At 37.6% G+C, this 22,453-nt stretch overlaps 1 protein-coding gene across 2 annotated transcripts in view; it reads right to left on the bottom strand.

The window, feature by feature from the left end:
- Positions 1 to 22,453, bottom strand: part of LY75 (lymphocyte antigen 75) — a 124,356-nt gene that overhangs the window by 47,602 nt on the left and 54,301 nt on the right. For both annotated transcript variants that reach the window (XM_070799243.1, XM_019983285.2), the window contains exons 22-29: positions 21,372 to 21,477; positions 20,971 to 21,131; positions 12,724 to 12,853; positions 11,438 to 11,664; positions 4,999 to 5,164; positions 3,396 to 3,563; positions 2,064 to 2,180; positions 80 to 274 (exon numbers count right to left, since the gene is read on the bottom strand). In XM_070799243.1, coding sequence (XP_070655344.1) covers positions 80 to 274; positions 2,064 to 2,180; positions 3,396 to 3,563; positions 4,999 to 5,164; positions 11,438 to 11,664; positions 12,724 to 12,853; positions 20,971 to 21,131; positions 21,372 to 21,477 — 1,270 coding nt within the window. The remainder of the gene's footprint in view (positions 1 to 79; positions 275 to 2,063; positions 2,181 to 3,395; positions 3,564 to 4,998; positions 5,165 to 11,437; positions 11,665 to 12,723; positions 12,854 to 20,970; positions 21,132 to 21,371; positions 21,478 to 22,453) is intronic.

Here is a 22,453-nt window from a genome sequence, read left to right as displayed (position 1 = left end):
TTGCATAATGCCCACTAATGGAGCTAATGGCTTTGCATTCTCTTTCGCTGGAGTAGAAACTCTGCCTTAGCATACTTACCCATTTCAATTTTACAAGCCAGAATGCTGTGCTGGTGAAAGTATAGTAAGTCTCCAACAACATTAAAGGTTTGAATATCCCAGAAGCCATCAGTACTCAAGCCAGCAATAAACTTGCCATCTTTTATAGCTGGTCTTCCTGATCTCCAGTGTGTATATGACAGCGTGGTCTTATCAGACCACCTAAGAGAATTATCTAGAAAAGAAACATTTTTTTTCTATGCTTAAAGATTAAATTAAGACTTGAATTACAGTTACGAGGTTAATATCTCAAACTCAAGTAATTTTCTTTTTCCCCAACATTCTAAAGGTTGTATACTTATGTGTTTCTCTAAAATAGCTTCCAATTTTAACAGTAAACAATGCTTATTTTCAACATAGAAAGTACAAATTATAAATATTAAAACTAAAATTTACTTACAATTCTATCATCCTGAAATAATTTAACATTTTGTTGTTACTTCATCCAATATTCATTTTTTCTACATATATGTTTAATTGTGATGAAAATTAACATAACTATTTAAAAAATTAACATGTTATAAAACTAGTGGTAGAAAACTGGACTTAAACTATGCACAATTTATGTCAACTGATTTTTTCGGTTGCAGTGAGGTGAATGGGGGCTACTCTCTAATTGCTATGCATGGGCTGCTCACTGCAGTGGCTTCTCTGGCTCTAGGCGCATGGGCTCAGTAGCTCTGGCACACGGGCCTAGATGCTCCACGGCATGTGGGATCTTCCTGGACCAGGGATCAAACCCATGTCTCCTCTATTGGCAGGTAGATTCTTAATCCCTGGACCACCAGGGAAGTCCTCAGTTGTTTCTGATGATATAACTAAGAAAGCACAGCAGAGGGTACAATTGAAATCTCTTAACTATATCCTGGGTCTAGTTTCTGCTGCTCCACACAGGATCACTGTTTCCTCAGTCACTTTCAGGTAAAGCTAGAATTCTTGTGTGGAGAGTCCCATGGACACAGGAGCCTGGAGGACGACAGGCCATGGGGTCGCAAATAGTTGGACTGACAACTAACACTTTCACTTTTCTTCACTGGGAAGTTTCTACCTAGTTCCTCTCCATTTTTTCCCATCCTCAAATCTGAGTATTCAAGCATCATTAGAAAAAAGATGGGCAACTAAATACTATCATGATGAACTTATCTTCAGCTGGCAACCCAAGCCTTAGTCATTGCTTGATAGCTTAATTTTTGTTAACTCATCTGCAAGAAAATCTTCAGTAATTTTTAGAAAGAGACAGGTTAGATAGCAAAGAGCAGACTATTTTTAAAATGGCCAGATTTGAGTAATTTAGCTTCTTTGTCTACCCTACCTCTAGCTATCACTGTCCTGTGCCTCTCATTCAGCCCCCTCTTTGGGTAAATGTATGTTTTTGAGGCTTTGTGCCCAAAGAGTGATTTTTTCCTAATTTCAAAACTTTATGATTTTTAGGATACCTCTTAATGAGTATCTTTCTAAATTGGTCTTACTTCTATTACTAGAGTCTGTGTTTTTTAAAAAGTTTCATAGCAATTATATCTTGGGTTTGTAGCACTTACAATCTCAAATATTCTAGTCCATTGACAGACTATGTGTCTCCTTTTTCTAATGTATACCCCAAGCCAATGATATAAACCCAAAAATGCAACGTTAGAAGTGTATTTCTATTCTCACTCAGGTCATACACCTAGAAATATAAAGTAAGTATTAGACATTTATGTGGGAGTGCAGTCATTTTTAGTTAGTCTTGTACTGCTAGGAGGGAGAGTGGAAAAAGGAAATAATTTTCCACCATTAAACTCCAAGCTTGGTGGGAAAGGTATTTTAGTGGCAGGGCAGAGACACAAAACCTGTCTTGGTATCTGTGTAAGTTATGCTAAGTTCATAATTATAATTTTGTATGTTGATATAATCACAGTGTGATAAACAAGTAGTTCATAATAAACTATGAATATAGAAAAAAAACCAGTAGATTTACAACTTACTTTCATAAGTTATACCTAATATGACCCATGAAGCCATGTAATTGTAATGTAGAAGCTGCTCAAGAACAAAGTTGTTCTCTTTTTCATCTCGAATACTCAGAATATGTGATTTTGGATCTGTTAAATAAAAAAATAGCCAATAATTTAAATAATTATTTAGAACACTTTGTTTGATAATTTAGCAATTTTTACTTCCCAGCTTAATACACTTCAAAACAAACAACAGTAGAAAATAAGTAAGAGATATAAATGAAAACCATCTTGTTACTACAATGAATAGGTTGAGAAGTTTTCAAACATTTTGATCTTAAATTTGGTCTCATAGAATAGTGGAAAACTAGAAGTTGAGTAGAGAATTTGAAACACTGATTTGCTTTTCCTCACAAGGCTTATTTTGAGTTGGTATAAATCCATATATATTCATGATACAATGTCAAAGATTGTAACAAATAAAACCTCTTGAATGGGCTAAAAGTAAAAAATCTTCCTTTTTCTTAGAGATCACTGTTTTATAGGAAGGCTTTAAAAGTTTAATATTTCCCAAAGTGTGTTCCTCAGGGGTTCCTCAGAAAAGAGTTACATTGAAAAGAGCTTTACAAACATTGGTTAACCAAAGTTAAACTACTTCATTCATGCCAGTATTTCTCAAAGTACATGCTAATGTATATTTGATAATGTTTTAACAGGAAACAAAGATGTGTGAAATTTCTCATCCTTGTTCTTTTACTAAGAATCTTTTTTTTTTTTTTTTAATAGAACACCTCTTAAAAGTAGTGTTCCACAGAGCACACTTTGGGGAATAATGGTCTGATATCTTCCATACGAATTTTCTACAAAGTTGATGGGTCCACTGTTAAAAAGTCATAAATCCTCAGTCGATCTCATACGAAATATCTGGATAACCTTGAGAGCTAAAAGTATGAAATATGTATTTCTTTTAAGCAGAGGTGCTTCTTTACAACTTGTCTAAGCTTTCAACCACTCAGACTGACCTATTTTCTCTTTGCCCACAGCCTAAGTTGATTTAACATCCCATTCTCTAGTCTCAGTGTCATTTCTTTTCCCTTGTAAGTAGAATCCACTTTGTTTATACACGGAAAGACACACTAGTTCTCGAATGGACAGGTTAAAAATGGAGGAACTCCTATACTGTTACCATTCTCACTAAACACAAATTTTAATACTTTGTCATTGACAATGAAGAAATGAGGAGATGGGTATTTTTGAGTTCTAGTTACTACTGCTAATTAGAAATATTTATAATACACTCAGGCGAGTTTGGTTAGTTTTAAGAGCGTGATGCAACATACAATGGCTATATAGCATACTTACTCAGTGTCTTGCACTTAGAATGAACCTCATCTTGTGTTGGCACTCTGTATCTATTTTCTGTTATCAAGAAATTGTAGCAAGAGTTCTGAAATGGTATCCATGGAGTGCTTAGAACAGGAGATGGACACTGAAAACTGGCAACTGGTTTGACCTCTTTCTTAGTCTCATCTAGAAAAAGAATTAATGGTAAGAATTCTAATTACATATATAAATATTAAATCATGTTCATAGTAATTAGACTTGATTTGTAGGAAATATTCAGGAAGCCAAGAAATAATAACTTGGCGATGCTTGTTCTGTTTATGCTTGAATAAAATGTGACCTCTTAACTGGCTTTCTGTAGGAAAGAAATTATTTAATACAATTTTCTTTCCCCTGATGTGGAATGAGTAGAATAATATGGATAATGAAGTGTTATTAGGTTAAATGCAGTTTCTGTGTTCCTGCATTGCCAGACTTCAAATACAAGGGGCCACTTCAGAGAAACAATACAAACATAATAATAAGTACCTAAATATAACTTTGGGAATTCACCTTCAGTTTTCTGGTTAATGACATCTTCTCTAATTTTAAAGAAATATTTATGAAATATGTGATGTTCTAAACAAGTTATTGCTCTAACCAAAGCAAATAGAAATAATTTAAAATCTGACACCTAGAAAATCTAAATTCAGCTTTTTTTTTTCATTTTATGAAAAGGCTATACATTAAAAAAGATGCAAATAAGGATATGCTCTACTCAAAGCCAATCAAACTGATTCAATATGTGGTAGAGACCATTCAGTACAGTATTTCTCCCAGCTCACGGCAACTCCCTTTGTGAATTAGTCTTTTTTTCTAACCACAAACCCACAAGTGTGGGCCCCTAAAAGTTGTAAAACCACTTTCCTCTGACTGGGCTAGAGACTGCATATCTGACTCAGCTGAGTCTATCAGATTCTCTCTACAGATATGAAAAGTGGGATTCAGTTCAGTCAATTCACCTCCAGTTCTGGCTAAAATCGAAAGCTGCAGAGCTGCCATGTTTCACCATGTGCAGAGAAGCAGGAAGTATATAAAGATAAGAGTGCAGATCCACAGACAGAAACAGAACAGAGAGGTGGAAGACCTCTGGCTTACGGACCCGTTTTCCTCGAAGGTGCAGCTCTATCCCCATCCCCGTTTCTGAAGATCTAAGTTTCTCTGAAGTGAGCTCATTACTGTTACTCGCAACCAAATAAATCTTAGCGGTGACTCATAAAACAAATGTGAAGTATTGAAAAGAATTGCAAAAGAATGCCCACAGATGTAAGTTTTCCATAAGAACATAAACAAAAAGGTACACAAAATGAGGCTAACAAGGACTTTAAACTCAAAGGTCAATTACTATCATCTGTTGACGGAAATAAAGATAAAATATATCTAAAATAACAAGTTAATGACAAAATATTTAACATTTAATGATTCTTGATTACAAATTTTCACAATAAATTTTGTTGTAAAAAGGACAAGTTTATAATTGCTTTATAATTTTAAAACAAGATTTCAAATCCATTTCCCCCAAATTCCACTACTCATAAGACTGATAACAATTAAAGAATTAAAATACTTGAAATTAGCATACTTCCTGAATAATAGCAAATAGCGCCTGGTTGATTATTATCGCAATCAGATGTTTTCCAGAATCCATCAGTGTCTAATACTACACAGTCTTCAAGTTGTTCGTTATTTTCAGCCCAGCGACTAAATTGAAGATGTTTCCCATCTGACCAACCAAAATTGAGTTCATCCTGGAAGGTGGAGAAATATATTTTAAGTGACAATCCTTCATCTTGTCCCTATGGTTTGATTTTGACCCTTGTGGTCGATCTAAGGGCTTCCCTGGTGGCTTAGACAGTAAAGAATCCTCCTGCAATGCAGGACTCCTGGGTTTGATCCCTGGGTAGGGAATATCCCCTGGAGAAGGGAATGGCTACCCACTCCAGTATTCTTGCCTGGAGAATTCCATAGACAGAGGAACCTAATGGGCTACAGTCCACAGGGTCACAAAGAGTTGGACACGACTGAGCGTGACTTTTAATTTTACCTTATATTTAGCACATATTTACAAAGCACTTACTACAATCAGGCATGGTTTTAAGTACTTTGCAAATATTATATAATTCTTACAACAACCATATAAGGCACCCAGGTACTATCATATATCCATTTTATAGTTGAGGAAACTGAAGTCATGTACCATCACACAGAGTGTAAAACCATAGTGAGCTGGGATTCAAATCCAGGCCATTAGACCCTGGAGTCCATGGTCTAAACCATTATACTTTGCTGCCTCACACATAATTAGAACCATTGGTTGTTGGAAATCAGAGAGTTAAAATGGAGTGAGGACCACTGTGAGTGCTGATTAACTTAGAGATAATATGTAGTAGTGGAAAGAACATGGGTTTGGAGCTAAGCATACTAGTTTTGAATTCTGGTTCAGTCATTTGTCAGCTTTTGATTGTGATATTGCTGCTGCTGCTGCTAAGTCGCTTCAGTCGTGTCCAACTCTGTGCGACCCCAGAGACGGCAGCCCACCAGGCTCCCACGTACCCAGGATTCTCCAGGCAAGAACACTGGAGTGGGTTGCCAATTTCCTTCTCCAATGCATGAAAGTGAAAAGTGAAAGTGAAGTTGCTCAGTCGTGTCAGACTCTAGCGACCCCATGGACTGCAGCCTACCAGGCTCCTCTGTCCATGGGATTTTCTAGGCAAAAGTACTGGAGTGGGGTGCCATTGCCTCACCTTGCCACATTTCCATCCCCTCTTCTATTAAATGGATGTGACACTTAATCTCATGGGTTAGAATCAATGGGGTAACGTGTAAGACACATAAATCAGTGGCTAGCTGGCACACAATAAGAGCTACATGGGTGTTCAGTTCAGTTCAGTTCAGTCGCTCAGTCATGTCTGACTCTTTGTGATCCCATGAATCGCAGCATGTCAGGCCTCCCTGTCCATCACCAACTTCCAGAGTTCACTCAGACTCACGTCCATCCAGTCAGTGATGCCATCCAGCCATCTCATCCTCTGTTGTCCCCTTTTCCTCCTGCCCCCAACCCCTGTTAGCTCCTTTTTAAACTCTCAGGCCCTGTGGATCTCATACCACTGTTTTCACACTTGTCTTTGAAGAGAAACTTCCTTATTCAGTACATTCTATTGTGTGCTAGAAATCTGTGAACATCTATCTTTGCATCCTGATAAAAGCATGACCACCTGTCTTGAGAGACGCTTTCAAGGTAGCTACAGATGTGCAGGTGATGGGTTGTGAAGTATAGGCCTGCCTGAGCTCTCCTGTGGTGCTGCCAGGGCACCAGGCCTTACACACTGACCCACTGAGGCATGCTTTCCTGAAGCCCATGGCAATTTAGCATTACTGGCTTAAGCGGAACATTGGGCAAAGGCCACATACAGTCCCCTTAGTGAATGAAAAATAGCAAAGGCAGTCAAACCTCAACACCACCAACTATTTCATCCAGAATTGTTCTCCACCAGCATTCCTAAAAGATGATGCTGTGAAAGTGCTACATTCAATATGCCAGCAAATTTGGAAAATTCAGCAGTGGCCACAAGACTGGAAAAGGTCAGTTTTCATTCCAATCCCAAAGAAAGGCAATGCCAAAGAATACTCAACCTAATGCGCAATTGCACTCATCTCACATGCTAGTAAAGTAATGCTCAAAATTCTCCAAGCCAGGGTTCAATAGTACATGAACTGTGAACTTCCAGATGTTCAAGCTGGATTTAGAAAAGGCAGAGGAACCAGAGATCAAATTGCCAACATTTGCTGGACCATTGAAAAAGCAAGAGAGTTTCAGAAAAACATCTACTTCTTCTTCATTGACTATGCCAAAGCCTTTGACTGTGTGGACCACAACAAACTGTGAAAAATTCTGAAAGAGATGGGCATACCAGTCCACCTGACCTGCCTGTTGAGAAATAGTATGCAGTCAAGAAGCAACGGTTAGAACTGGACATGGAACAACAGACTGGTTCCAAATAGGAAAAGGAGTTACGTCAAGGCTGTATCTTATATGCAGAGTACATCATGAGAAATGCTGGACTGGAAGAAACACAAGCTGGAATCAAGATTGCCGGGAGAAATATCAATAACCTCAGATATGCAGATGACACCACTCTTATGGCAGAAAGTGAAGAAGAACTAAAGAGCCTCTTGATGAAAGTGAAAGAGGAGAGTGAAAAAGTTGGCTTAAAACTCAACATTCAGAAAACTAAGATCCCTGGCATCTGGTCCCATCACTTCATGGCAAATAGATGGGGAAACAATGGAAACAATGACAGACTTTATTTTTTTGGGCTCCAAAATCACTGCAGATGGTGACTGCAGCCATGAAATTAAAAGATGCTTACTCCTTGGAAGAAAAGTTATGACCAACCTAGAAAGCATATTAAAAAGCAGAGACTTACTTTACCAATAAAGATCCACTAGTCAAGGCTATGGTTCTTCCAGTAGTCATGTATGGATGTGATAGTTAGACTATAAAGAAAGCTGAGTGCTGAATAACTGATGATTTTGAATGGTGGTGTTGGAGGAGACTCTTGAGAGTCTCTTGGACTGCAAGGAGATCCAACCAGTCCATCCTAGAGGAAATCAGTCCTGAACATTCATTGGAAGGACTGATGCTGAAGCTGAAACTCCAGTACTTTGGCCACCTGATGTGAAGAACTGACTCATTTGAAAAGACTCTGATGTGGAAAAGATTGAAGGCAGGAGGAGAAGGGGATGACAGAGGACGAGATGGTTGGATGGCATCAATGACTCAATGGACATGAGTTTGAGTAAACTCCAGGAGTTGGCAATGGACAGGGAGGCCTGGCGTGCTGTAGTCCATGGGATGGCAAAGAGTTGGACACAACTGAGCGATTAAACTGATCTGAACTGAGCATTCCAGTTGTAAAGTTGTAGCCAGTTAATTTCTAAACCAAGTGGCCTCAAATGTGGCCCTTTGTCCCTGTGATGTTGCCAGTACTGGGTATTACCCTGGATTCCTTCTCCCTTGCTACACTCCCAACTAACCCAGGTCCTTGGACCTTTGGAACTTCCTTGTAGATAAGCCATCCCATTCCCTCCATCTCTTTTTTGAACACTAAGTCTGTTTACTAAGACTGTAAATATCTCTTCACTGAATTCTAGACCTTGATGGATCTTAATTAAAACCTGTCTTTTCTAACAGAGCAAGTTCCTTTCAGCACCCACAAGGGAAGGCTATTTGCTTTTCTTAATCTCAGATACCACAGAGCCATGAGAATGAGGTCATGGGTATTTTTATCTACTTTAGTAATTTCCTTTGAGGTTTATGCCCTTATCACTGCAACCGCCCAGAGTCCTTGCTTCTCTCTGACATTCACTGAGGTCTTGGCCCCCTGCCCATCTCTGACATTCACTAAGGAGACGCCCCATGTCTTGCTCTGTCCTCCTGGTCTTACCTCTAACTTAGGGAGTTCTGTGTTCATGTGGTTGACTCACCCTGTTCCCAAACCTTCTTGACTTCCTCTTCTAGACTTTCACTTCAATGTACTAGTGACCTGCTGTCACAGTCACACTCCGGACTTCCTATAACCTGCAACTGCTGTGCTGCAGACAGTGTAAACACGCCTCAGTCCAGACCATCATCATTTCCTGCACTGATGTCTACAAGAAACTCTAACTGGTCTTCTGTCTCAGGACTTCTCACTTCCTTCCCCAGCTTCTCCACAGCATAATTTTTGTCAAGTCAAAATCCGATGTTGTTACTACCATGCTTAGAATCTTTCAAAACCTCCCACTGTTTTTAGTATAAACTTTCATTTCTTTATATCCTGCCATGTGCCAAAGATTTAAGGCAGTTTATGAAAATATATAATAAATAGCTACATAAAATATGTTGAAGAGCAAAAGGGAAAAGAGAAAAAGAGGTGAAGATTGAAAACAGAATAAGAAAGAAGACCAAAATCATCAAGTGGGGGAAAAAAGTTACAAAACTGTATGATACCAACTGTCTTAAAAATAAATACATGTGCACAGAAAAATAACCTGAAGGATATATACTAAACATTTAAATCGGTTTATCACTAGATACTGGGGATTACAGGTGATTTCAATTTTATTTTTTAAATTTATTCTAACTTTACAATTTTTCTCCAGTGACAACACTGCTTTTCTTTTAAAAGGTTTAATGTGATTAAAACTAGGAAATGTAATAACTGATTACCAGCTTCACAAGAGACACAGTGATGCGTTTCACATAATGCCAAACATGAAAGAGAAAGGAAGTAAAAGCAATGCTATGAAGGAACTGATACTGTGAAGTCTAGGGAAGCTGTTCAAGCTGACAATCTGGCTTGAACTAAGGGTATATTTTAAAATCCAGAGTTTTGGAGAAACTATTCGTCTAGTCAAGGCTATGGTTTTTCCAGTGGTCATGTATGGATGTGAGAGTTGGATTGTGAAGAAAGCTGAGCGCCGAAGAATTGATGCTTTTGAACTGTGGTGTTGGAGAAGACTCTTGAGAGTCCCTTGGACTGCAAGGAGATCCAACCAGTCCATCCTAAAGGAGATCAGTCCTGGGTGTTCACTGGAAGGACTGATGCTGAGGCTGAAACTCCAATACTTTGGCCACCTCATGCGAAGAGTTGACTCATTGGAAAAGACCCTAATGCTGGGAGGGATTGGGGGCAGGAGGAGAAGGGGACAACAGAGGATGAGATGGATGGATGGCATCACCGACTCGATGCACATGAGTCTGGGTGGACTCTGGGAGTTGGTGACGGACAGGGAGGCCTGGCGTGCTGTAGTTCATGGGTTGCAAAGAGTTGGACATGACTGAGTGACTGAACTGAACTGATTCTTCAAGCAGTTTCTAAGTACTGTTTTTTTTTTTTTTTTTAATTGAGCTTCTGAAAAATGCTGGTGGTAATAAATTTAAAGTTTGTCAAAGATTATGTTCACTTCTGAGTTTAAGTTTTTCATCCACTCTTCAGTTCAACTTGGGGTTTGTGCAAGGATTGAATCGTCTTTCATTATTTTTTCTCCAGACAACCCTAAAACCATCTTGGTACACTGAGGGTTATCCTACAGCCTCCATGCCTCAGGTTTGCTTCACAATGCCATGGATGCTTCTCTCCTACTCTCCCGATTAACTTCTCTCTAAGAGTGGATTAGGAATACTGGTTTAGGTGACACTTATCTAACTGGGCTTTATGGGTCACTCGCTGCACAGATGCAGGAAGCAAAGTTCACATTACCATCTTTGAAAATGGCACCCCTATCAATAGACAACATATGCAGCCTTATATACCAGCCCTAGATATTAACTTTAAATTCATTTCATCAGGCAAAGCATCAAATCATTACAAAGAAGGCTCAGAAAAGAGGCAAAAAAGGACTACGATGCTGACAGAAATAATAGAGCTCTATTTTAAAGACAATTCCCTATTAATTTTAGCCAAAAGATTTAGGAGCATAAATATTCCTGTTCATGCTATATGTATGTAATTCAGTGTCAGGAATTAATAGGAGACTAGCATTTGTTGTTGGGCTAAGAGATGAATGAGAAGTACCCAAGATCAGAGTTGGAGATAGGGTGAATTGCTCTTCTAATTCCTTTGTAGAGTGGCTTAATTTCACTTTGCTTATTCAGAAAGGGATAAAAAGCCCTTTAATGACGTCCATGGGCTTCCACTCATCCAACCCCCTGTGATTTTGTAACTGCCCTTCCCCTCTCCTTTTCATTGGCTGAGGAGAGATGGCAGCTCCAGATTCCAGCTCCATCTTTGATTAGAATAAATAAAAAGAAGTGCTCAGTTACATACCATTGGACATTTTTCTAAAGCTAAACAATAAAGCAGCAAATCAGTGGGAAAATGATTGCCACTAAAAATTACATACTTGACGAAATTCATTCACTGGAGTAAGATTTTATGATCTCTGGGTTTTTTTAGTGTGATAGGAGAGATGCTGTGTGCAATAAAAAAATGTCACATTCCGTCACCCCATCCTGGCAATCGGGACTGAAAACTTACGTCATGACTGGAGAGTCCAATCCACAAAGAAGAGTTGCGGACGACCGCCTGCACAGTCAGGAAGGCCTGCTGGTAAGGGTCTGTGATGCTCACCAGGCGCATGTTTTCTTTCTGACACTCTCTTAGAGCATCGGTCCAAGTCAGGGTCTTCAGGATTATTTTGTACAGGTTATTTTGATACTTCATAGTCTCTGTAGTATTCCACAAGGTCTGTCTGCTTTCAATTTCTGTGTGTAAAAGAAAAAAAAAAACAAAACACCCCCTTGGTAAGTCATGAGATAGCTTTTGAAATTTCTCCCTATAATAATGTACTTTAGGTATTACTTATCTATTTGTTTTAGACTTTGGGTAGGATAACTAGGTATGTTTTATAAATAATTCTGTTTTAGTTGATCTGATTTGGGAAGGGGAAAAATAAAACTGGAGTGCAGTAAGATTACCATTTCAGATTGGTGTCAGATTCTTTCTTTCTTTGAACTGCTTCAACAAGAGAAGGTGTTAAGTCTCCCTTTACAAGTTTTCATCTGGGAGAACCCACAAAAAATGTATGAAACCACCCTTAGAGGATATATTTGCTTTATTGATTTGCAATACTTCTCTGAATTAAGGCAGTTACTAAAAAGTATAAGACACATGAGTAAAGATTAATTTAGCAAAAAGTTCTTCAGAAGCACATGAATTAGCTACTTGAGATTCTCATTATATGACAAAGGATTTCTTTTTTAAAATCATTTGTTAAAAACTTACTGTGACCAATGAAAACAATTTAATAAAAAATATTTTGAAAATATAGATGATGTCTACTTTTAAGTACATATTTTATTTTTATGTGGATTATAGGATAAGGCTTAGTGTTTGATCCATTTATAATGCTTCATATCCTTTTATTTTTTTGAGAGCTAAATTTAACCATGAATGTTTACACCAAGTTCAGTTACAAACATTTTTTTCTCCTCTTTTCCTCATGATAGAAAGCAAAATCTGAAAAATCCCAGAGTAAAAAGAACAAAGTGCAACCATAATTTACTGTCATTAGACAACTCCTATTAACAAATTCCATTAAATACTTAATTTTGATATTTAATTATGGCAATGATCTTGAAAGAAAATCACACTGTATTCAATACTTGAGCTAATTTTACTCACATGGATGTAGCCATGCTAAAATGTTAAAGAAGCTATATGATTACAAATATTAATTAATTTATAAGATTCTTTTGTGTGAAAACATACTGTACATCTCTAACAACATAAAGTACCATAGTTATCTAAATAATGATCTATACCTGAGTATTTCTGACATAGAGACAGAGTATGGTGTTCACTACAGGAAGTAAAATTCCACATCCCAGTAAAAGGTGATTTTTGGAGGTTGAGCATTACAGCACAGTGGTAAGATGCCTCTTCATCAAAAATCTAAACAAAAAGGCAAATATGTATAAGCAATCATTAAACTAACAGTCTGAGGATCCCAGTAAGATAATTTTATGTTCCAAATTGGATTTTTCTTCCTATAGAAAAATCCATTAGGGAGTTGACCATGAAATCACTAAGAAAATCCTGATAAACTTTCAAAACATGGGAAAAGGGCAATTAACTTTAGAAATCACAAACCAAAATAGTAGTAATATTGATAATACATCTTCAAAACAGATAAGAAAACCTGTTAGAAGACAAAAGCAATTATAGTAATATTTAACACTCTGCTCTCATACTTAACATTGCAAGTAAGCAAAAAGTGATGACAATTAATTTAACTTATTAGATGCTTACAAACTTTTTATAATGACAAATGGTGTCCCACACAAGAGAGAACTCACCTTAAAGCTTTGATCCTATACTTGTCACTATGAAACATCCATAAATAAAAGTATCTATTTAGATTTCATTTGTTGACCACAAATAAGTAACATTAGACATGAAAATTTATTCAAAGTATATTATCCCTACACTATTCTAAATGTTTGAAACGTATTACTCTTAGAAAAATAAGAAAAGTAAGCTTATTCTGAGTTGGCAATGGACAGGGAGGCCTGGTGTGCTGCGGTTCATGGGGTTGCAAAGAGTTGGACACCATTGAGCGACTAAACTGAACTGAACTGAAGCTTATCCAAGGAGCTATAATATATTTTTTAAAAATACTACATGCATGCATACATCAGAGAAAGCAATGGCACCCCACTCCAGTACTCTTGCCTGGAAAATCCCATGGATGGAGGAGCCTGGTAGGCTGCAGTCCATGAGGTCGCTAAGAGTCACAACATGACTGAGCGACTTCACTTTCACTTTTCACTTTCCTGCATTGGAGAAGGAAATGGCAACCCACTCCAGTGTTCTTGCTTGGAGAATCCCAGGGATGGGGGAGCCTGGTGGGCTGCCGTCTATGGGGTCACGCAGAGTCGGACACGACTGAAGCGACTTAGCAGCATGCATACATACTAAGTTGTTTCAGTCATGTCTGACTCTTTGCGACCTCGTGGATTGTAGCCCACCAGGTTCCTCTGTCCATGGGAACCCATGTCTTTTACATCTCCTGCATTGGTAGGTGGGTTCTTTACCACTAGCACCACCTGAAAGTCAAAGTTGCTCAGTCATGTCCAACTCTTTGCAACCTCATGGACTATACAGTCCATGGAATTCTCCAGGCCAGAATACTGGAGTAGGTAGCCTTTCCCTCCTCCAGGGCATCTTTATAAATAAAAAACTGAGGTTTAAGAGAAGTGAACTTCCTAGAGCATACTAAATGGCTGAATGGAATTCAAATCCAGACACTCTGACTCTAGAGTTTAGCCCTCAACTACTGTACCAAATCCCTTTATGATTAAAGAATGATCTTGGAACAGGATTATAATACCATGTGGTTTTGTTCCTTCAAACTTTCAGAGAAAGATAACTTCCCAGGCTGAGTCATAATCTTAAAACACAAAGGCAGAAAACTACCTAGTTCATCTTATGAAGCTGACACAATCAGAAAAAAAAAATCTAACAGTATGGCATTAAAAAATTAACTCTATGAACAGAGATGAAAATATTCCCAAATAAAATTCTAACAAGTCTAATTCAGTAGAGTAGTAAAATAATAATCCACTTTCAGTAATTAGGTTTTATTACTGAAATTAGGTTTTATTTAGGATTCAGTAATTAGGTTTTATTTAGGAGATAAAAATGGTTTTAACACAATATCTATCAATGGGCCACACATCCATGGGCCTAATGGGAAAAACTATATTACACAATTTTAATAGATGTTGAAAATAAATTTTAGAAAATCTACTACTTATCCTTGAATAAAAATTTAAGATAAACTAGTTACAGAATGATATATCTTGAACAAAAAGTACACATCAAATATAAAAATGAAAGACTATAGGACAAAGATAGTCCTATTAGAGTCCAGATCAAGTGTAAGATATTATTTAATACTCCTGGTATTTACCATGGTTCTGGAAGGCTTACCACATGTAGTGAAGTGTGAACTGTTATTTGCAAATTATGATTATCTAATTAGAAAACCCAATAAAATCTAGTGAAAAACTCTGAGTAGTAAGAGTTTTTAGTAAGAGGGATACCTATGAAATAAATGTACAAAAATTCCCAAACAATAGGTTTCCTATACATCAATAAGAAAATTTTTAAAAGCTGCCATTCTCAATGGCAATAAGAAAGATAATTTCTATGAAAACATCACTGAGGAATTTAAAAGGAAGACTTGAATTAGTGGAGAGACATGTTACACCATATTCTTGAGGAAAGATTAATAAAGAGATATCAGTTCTTCCTAAAATGTTGTCAAATTCTCACCAGATATTTGCTATTTAATTGTTTAGAGTGGAAATTAAGTAAACAATTCTAGTTTGCCTTGAAGAATAGACATAACAGCTAAAAATTTTTAAAAGCAAATAATAAAGGATAACTAATCCTATTATATTTTTTTGAAATATGGGAACATGGTAGTATTTAGAGCAGTGTGAGAGCTATACAGGAGTATGTCTCATACATAGATGCACACATACACACACACTTCACATATGATAAAGAAGGCATTCTATATTGATTTTAACAAATGGAAGTACATGCAATAAATGATGCCAGAAAATTGGCCAGGATTAAGGAACAGGATTAAGTACCCATTGACAATATATACCATACACCATTGATGGAACATGTTGTCAGAATAAAAAGGCAAGCTATAAAACAAAATGAAGAAAATAAAGGCATATACTTAACTAACTAACATTATAACCTTAAAAGAATGGAGAAAAAAGGAAATAAATAGAGTTAAACATGTAACAAAAAAATCAAAACTTATTTCTGTAATATTTTTGTTATTTAGAAAAATCCTATGAAAATATTTGCAGTAAATACAAGAAACACAGGGTTTGCACAGTTAATGTTTACACAGTCATAAAAACAGTAAGAACTACAACAAGACTTTGACAGATAAATTTTCAAAGAATAAAAAATTCACATTTGATGAAATTAAAATTATTACTGAATTTATATGCTTTTATTAGAAATCAGAGAAATAGAAATCTAACAAATGCTTTTACTAGAAATCAGAAAATATGATATCACTTAAACTAACAAATTAGCAAGCATCTTTAAAGATAATGCTCCTTAGAGCACTTTAGTAGAGGCAATGTAGTAAAGAAGCTAAGAATACTGCCTCTACAGACTCAGATTTAAAAACCAACTCTGCATGTATACCCTGAATGACTTCTGGCAAGTTATGTGACTCTCTGTCTCTGCATTTCTAAGATAGGAGAGGAGTGCAGACTGTTTCACATTTTTTGTGCAGATCAAATGAAATGATACATGTGATGCATTAGTAGAATGTATGACACATTAGCTGCTCAATAAATGTTGGAAATTATTAATATACTGGTATAAGTTATGACCAACCTAGATAGCATATTCAAAAGCAGAGACATTACTTTGCCAACAAAGGTTCGTCTAGTCCAGGCTATGGTTTTTCCTGTGGTCATGTATGGATGTGAGAGTTGGACTGTGAAGAAAGCTGAGTGCCGAAGAATCGATGCTTTTGAACTGTGGTGTTGGAGAAGGCTCCCGAGAGTCCCTTGGACTGCAAGGAGATCCAACCAGTCCATTCTGAAGGAGATCAGCCCTGGGATTTCTTTGGAAGAAATAATGCTAAGGCTGAAACTCCAGTACTTTGGCCACCTCATGCGAAGAGTTGACTCATTGGGAAAGACTCTGATGCTGGGAGGGATTGGGGGCAAGAGGAGAAGGGGACGACAGGATGAGATGGCTGGATGGCATCACTGACTCGATGGACGTGAGCCTGGGTGAACTCCGGGAGTTGGTAATGGACAGGGAGGCCTGGCGTGCTGTGATTAATGGGGTCGCAAAGAGTCGGACACGACTGAGCGACTGATCTGATCTGATCTGATGAACAGAAGAGTAATCACAACACAATGCTGACAAAAAAACAAACTCATAAACCTTCCTGGAAAGCAATTTGTTAACCAGAGTTTTGTAACTACTTATATCTTTTGATCTGGCTACCTAAATCTATCCTAAGGAGGTAACCTGAAATATATAGCAAAGATTATACACAAAGATGTTAACTGCAGCTATTTAAGATTATGCAAAACTGAAAACAATGGAAACATCCAGCATTGTTTAGGTAAATGATGGCATATATATCAAGAAATATTGTGCAACCATCAAAATGGTTATCAAGTATATCCTTTAATGGCATAAGAAACTATTGATACTTATATAATACTAAATGAGAAAAGTAGATACAATAGTATATACTCTTATCTATGTCAAGAAGACAGTGTATAGAAAAGTCCTAGAAGAAAAAGGCTGAAATATTCATTGTGATTCCCTAGATCAGGATTCAAATATGGTTTGAGATTCATTTAGTAGGTCATGAAATCACTTCAGTGGATCCTGATTCTTAGTTGTGATAATGAAATAGAATAGGATAGAATACAGAAAATAGATTGACTATACTAGACTAAAGCAGACTAGAATAGAAAGCAATATAAGCTCTAAGGGTAAGTATTACCCGAAATTTTTGTTTCAATTCAGTATTATGTTTATATCTATGTGCTAAATGGTTCTTTAAATGTGTTTCTTACTATGGGGCATAAGTTAAAAGTTTAAAAGCTACCAGACTAAATAAGGGAGAAGGCAATGGCACCCCACTCCAGTACTCTTGCCTGGAGAATCCCAGGGATGAGGGAGTCTGGTGGGCTGCCATTCTTGGGGTCCCACAGAGTCAGACATGACTGAAGTGACTTAGCAGCAGCAGCAGCAGCCTAAATATAAGCAGGATGTAGGTTGATATTTTTCTTTATGTTGTTTACTCTTTTATAAATTCCAAATTTTCTATAATAACCGAGCATTATTTTGATATTTTCTTTGTAATAATTACATGTTTCAGTGCCCTTTGCCATCAAAGTCAATCTTGAGCAAAGTTCCATTGCATCAGTTATATCACTTAATGTCATCTAGCATGTACTTTTGGAATTCAATTTTAAACCCTTAATAATTTTTGCTTTCTGTGCAAAAGGTGGTTTGTATCCAGCAAATAAGGAAGACAGAAGCAATGGACAGTAATATCATGATACAGGATCAGATCAGATCAGTCGCTCAGTCCTGTCCGACTCTTTGCGACCCCATGAGTCGCAGCATGCCAAGCCTCCCTGTCCATCACCAACTCCCGGAGTTCACCCAGGCTCACGTCCATCGAGTCAGTGATGCCATCCAGCCATCTCATCCTCTGTCGTCCCCTTCTCCTTCTGCCCCCAATCCCTCCGAGCATCAGAGTCTTTTCCAATGAGTCAACTTTTCACATGAGGTGTCCAAAGTACTGGAGTTTCAGCTTTCGCATCATTCCTTCCAAAGAAATCCCAGGGCTGATCTCCTTCAGAATGGACTGGTTGGATCTCCTTGCAGTCCAAGGGACTCTCAAGAGTCTTCTCCAACACCACAGTTCAAAAGCATCAATTCTTCAGTGCTCAGCCTTCTTCACAGTCCAACTCTCACATCCATACATGACCACAGGAAAAACCATAGCCTGGACTAGACGAACCTTTGTTGGCAAAGTAATGTCTCTGCTTTTGAATATGCTATGTAGGTTGGTCATAACTTTCCTTCCAAGGAGTAAGCGTCTTTTAATTTCATGGCTGCAGTCACCATCTGTAGTGATTTTGGAGCCCAGAAAAACAAAGTCTGACACTGTTACCACTGTTTCCCCATCTATTTCCCATGAAGTGGTGGGACCGGATGCCATGATCTTTGTTTTCTGAATGTTGAGCTTTAAGCCAACTTTTTCACTCTCCTCTTTCACTTTCATCAAGAGGCTTTTTAGTTCCTCTTCACTTTCTGCCATAAGGGTGGTGTCATCTGCATATCTGAAGCTATTGATATTTCTCCCAGCAATCTTGATTCCAGCCTGTGTTTCTTCCAGTCCAGCGTTTCTCATGATGTACTCTGCATATAAGTTAAATAAACAGGGTGACAATACATACCCTTGACGAACTCCTTTTCCTATTTGAAACCAGTCTGTTGTTCCATGTCCAGTTCTAACTGTTGCTTCCTGACCTGCATACAAATTTCTCAAGAGGCAGATCAGGTGGTCTGGTATCCCCATCTCTTTCAGAATTTTCCACAGTTTATTGTGATCCACACAGTCAAAGGCTTTAGCATAGTCAATAAAGCAGAAATAGATGTTTCTCTGGAACTCTCTTGCTTTTCCCATGATCCAGCGGATGTTGGCAATTTGATCTCTGGTTCCTCTGCCTTTTCTTAAACCAGCTTGAACATCAGGAAGTTCACGGTTCACATATTGCTGAAGCCTAGCTTGGAGAATTTTGAGCATTACTTTACTAGCGTGTGAGATGAGTGCAATCATGCAGTAGTTTGAGCATTCTTTGGCATTGCCTTTCTTTGGGATTGGAATGAAAACTGACCTCCTCCAGTCCTGTGGCCACTGCTGAGTTTTCCAAATTTGCTGGTATATTGAGTGCAGCAGTTTCACAGCATCATCTTTCAGGATTTGGAATAGCTCAACTGGAATTCCATCACCTCCACTAGCTTTGTTCGTAGTGATGCTTTCTAAGGCTCACTTGACTTCACATTCCAGGATGTCTGGCTCTAGGTCAGTGATCACACCATCGTAATTATCTGGGTCGTGAAGATCTTTTTTGTACAGTTCTTCTGTGTATTCTTGCCATCTCTTCTTAATATCTTCTGCTTCTGTTAGGTCCATACCATTTCTGTCCTTTATCGAGCTCATCTTTGCATGAAATGTTCCTTTGGTATCTCTGATTTTCTTGAAGAGATCCCTAGTCTTTCCCATTCTGTTGTTTTCCTCTATTTCTTTGCATTGATCACTGAAGAAGGCTTTCTTATCTCTTCTTGCTATTCTTTGGAACTCTGCATTCAGATGTTTATATCTTTCCTTTTCACTTCTCTTCTTTTCACAGCTATTTGTAAGGCCTCCCCAGACAGCCATTTTGCTTTTTTGCATTTCTTTTCTATGGGAATGGTCTTGATCCCTGTCTCCTGTACAATATCACGAACCTCCGTCCATAGTTCATCAGGCACTCTATCTATCAGATCTAGTCCCTTAAATCTATTTCTCACTTCCACTGTATAATCATAAGGGATTTGATTTAGGTCATACCTGAATGGTCTAGTGGTTTAATAATGCCTTCTTGCCTTCTACAGCTTCTTTACATTTAGATCTTTGGGAAAAATGATCACCAATCACCAATTTTGTACTTTTTTCCTCAGAAGACTAAATCTGACAGCTCTAAATTCCAAAATGATAAATAAAGCCTTTATATTAGCTTTTATTTGCAGCTCACTATTGATGGTTTCGGGCTTCCCTGGTGGCTCAGACGGTAAAGAATCCACCTGCAATGTGGGAGATATGGCTTTGATCCCTGAGTGGGGAAGATCTCCTGGAGGAGGGCATGGCAGCCCATGCCAGTATTCTTGCCTGGAAAATTCCATGGACAGAGGAGCCTGGTGGGTTACAGTCCATGGGGTCGCAAAGAGTCGGACACAACTGAGTGACTAAGCACACTGAAGGTTTTACATGGTTATAAAATAAGTGCTATGGAATCTGATGCTACTATGAAAAACTAGGGCCCCTACACAAAGGCTGGGGAAGCTATGCTGTTGTTCTTCTTGTGACAGCTTTCATAGACAAAATTCATAGATGGTATAATTCACCCATTTAAAGTATACACTCTGTAGTTTTCAGTATATTCACAGGGTTGTGCAACCATCACCCTCAGTCAATCTTAGAACATTTTCACCACCGTAGAAAGAAACCCCATATGCTTCAGCCATCACTGCCTATCCTTCTAGTTTTCTTAGTCTCTGGTAAACAGTAATTTATTTTCTATCTTTATAGATTTGCCTATTTGGATGTTTCATATCAATGGACTCATAAAATAGGCCATTGTTCTTAACCCAATAATTTATGAGAGACTCAGGTATTTCATAGAGCTACACACTGTACTGATTAAAAGAACAAACAAACTTACATTTGGTGGTATTCGCAGCCTCCGACCGACCAATAATGGGTGAAAGTTACTGTATGTCAGCTCTCTGTTATCCATCCATTTCTTTATCTTTTCATAAGCAGTCCAGCGCAAACCAATCCATAAAGAAGCTTCCATATCCGGAAACAGGGATGTAATAAAATCTGTCAGAAAGATACATATTTTTTTTTTTTAAGAAGAATTTGACTTACTGAAATTAAAGGTATACTAAAAATGTCAATGAATACTTTGAGCTTATCTAACTATCAAGATAATCTTTGATTATCACCTCTATAAAAAGTAATTTAATAAAATTCTTTTTATGTGTTAATTCCCCACATCTTGCCAACAGGAACTTGGCCCCTGGATCAGAATAAAACATGTTTACAGAACATTTCTGCTACCTTGCTCTCTCTGGCTCAACACTGAAGGCAGGGTTCCACCATAGGTGTGACAAATATCACTGGCTTCAGAAAACGTGACAGATTTGGGGTTGATCCTTAGAAAACACTACAAACAAAGAACACACACAACGTATAAAATTTTGGATAAATGAAAGTTCATATAGGAAGTAAATGCCTTATCTTTTAGAGAGCTGTTAATTTTCTGTCTGTAAGGTATGGAAATGTGCAAAGCAGTGTCATAAGAATGCAGACCTATACTCTCAATTTAAGCAGTCTTTGAACTATTTTTTAAAACATTTCCCATTTACTGAGTACTTCCTTGTGCTAAACACTTTGCACAGCATTATCTCATTGAATTCTCACAACAAATGGGGAAATGGAAGCATAGGAACATTAAGAAACTTTACCCATAAGTGAAATAGCCATAGCATGGTCAGCATTTAAACTCTGCTCCATTTGATTTCAAATATGTATTCTTTACCATTGCTGCTGCTAAGTCGCTTCAGTCGTGTCCGACTCTGTGCGACCCTATAGACAGGAGCCCACCAGGCTCCCCAGTCCCTGGGATTCTCAGGCAAGAATACTGGAGTGGGTTGCCATTTCCTTCTCCAATTCTTTACCATTACCTTATATTAAAAAAAAAAAAACACATATTAAAAGAAATCATTCCATTGTCTCTTGGCAGGATATTTTAATTCAAAGGGGGGGAAAGGGATTAAGAGAGACAAACTATCAAACTAAAATAAATAAGTCACAGGGATGTTATCTATAGCAAAGGGATTATAATCAATTTTATACTAACTTTGTATGGTACATAATCTATAGAAATATCTGATCACTATATTGAACACCTGAAATTAATATACTATTTTCAGTAAACTATACTTCAATAAAACAAACAAAAACTCTACAAATTTATATCAACTATGTAAATTAATCTAGTCCTAGCACCTTGGGGGGGAAAAGATTATTTTAATTTTAAAAAGTCAAAATATATCCCTAATATTTTAAATTTACTACAGACGCTTTCAGTTGCCAGACCCATCTCTTCCTTTTTCTGTTTGATATTACTGTCATGTTAC

This window comes from Bos indicus, chromosome 2 (assembly GCF_029378745.1).
Source record: "Bos indicus isolate NIAB-ARS_2022 breed Sahiwal x Tharparkar chromosome 2, NIAB-ARS_B.indTharparkar_mat_pri_1.0, whole genome shotgun sequence".
NCBI lineage: Eukaryota > Metazoa > Chordata > Mammalia > Artiodactyla > Bovidae > Bos > Bos indicus.
Note: the sequence above shows the minus strand (reverse complement) of the source record. Positions and strands in the feature narration are given on the sequence as shown.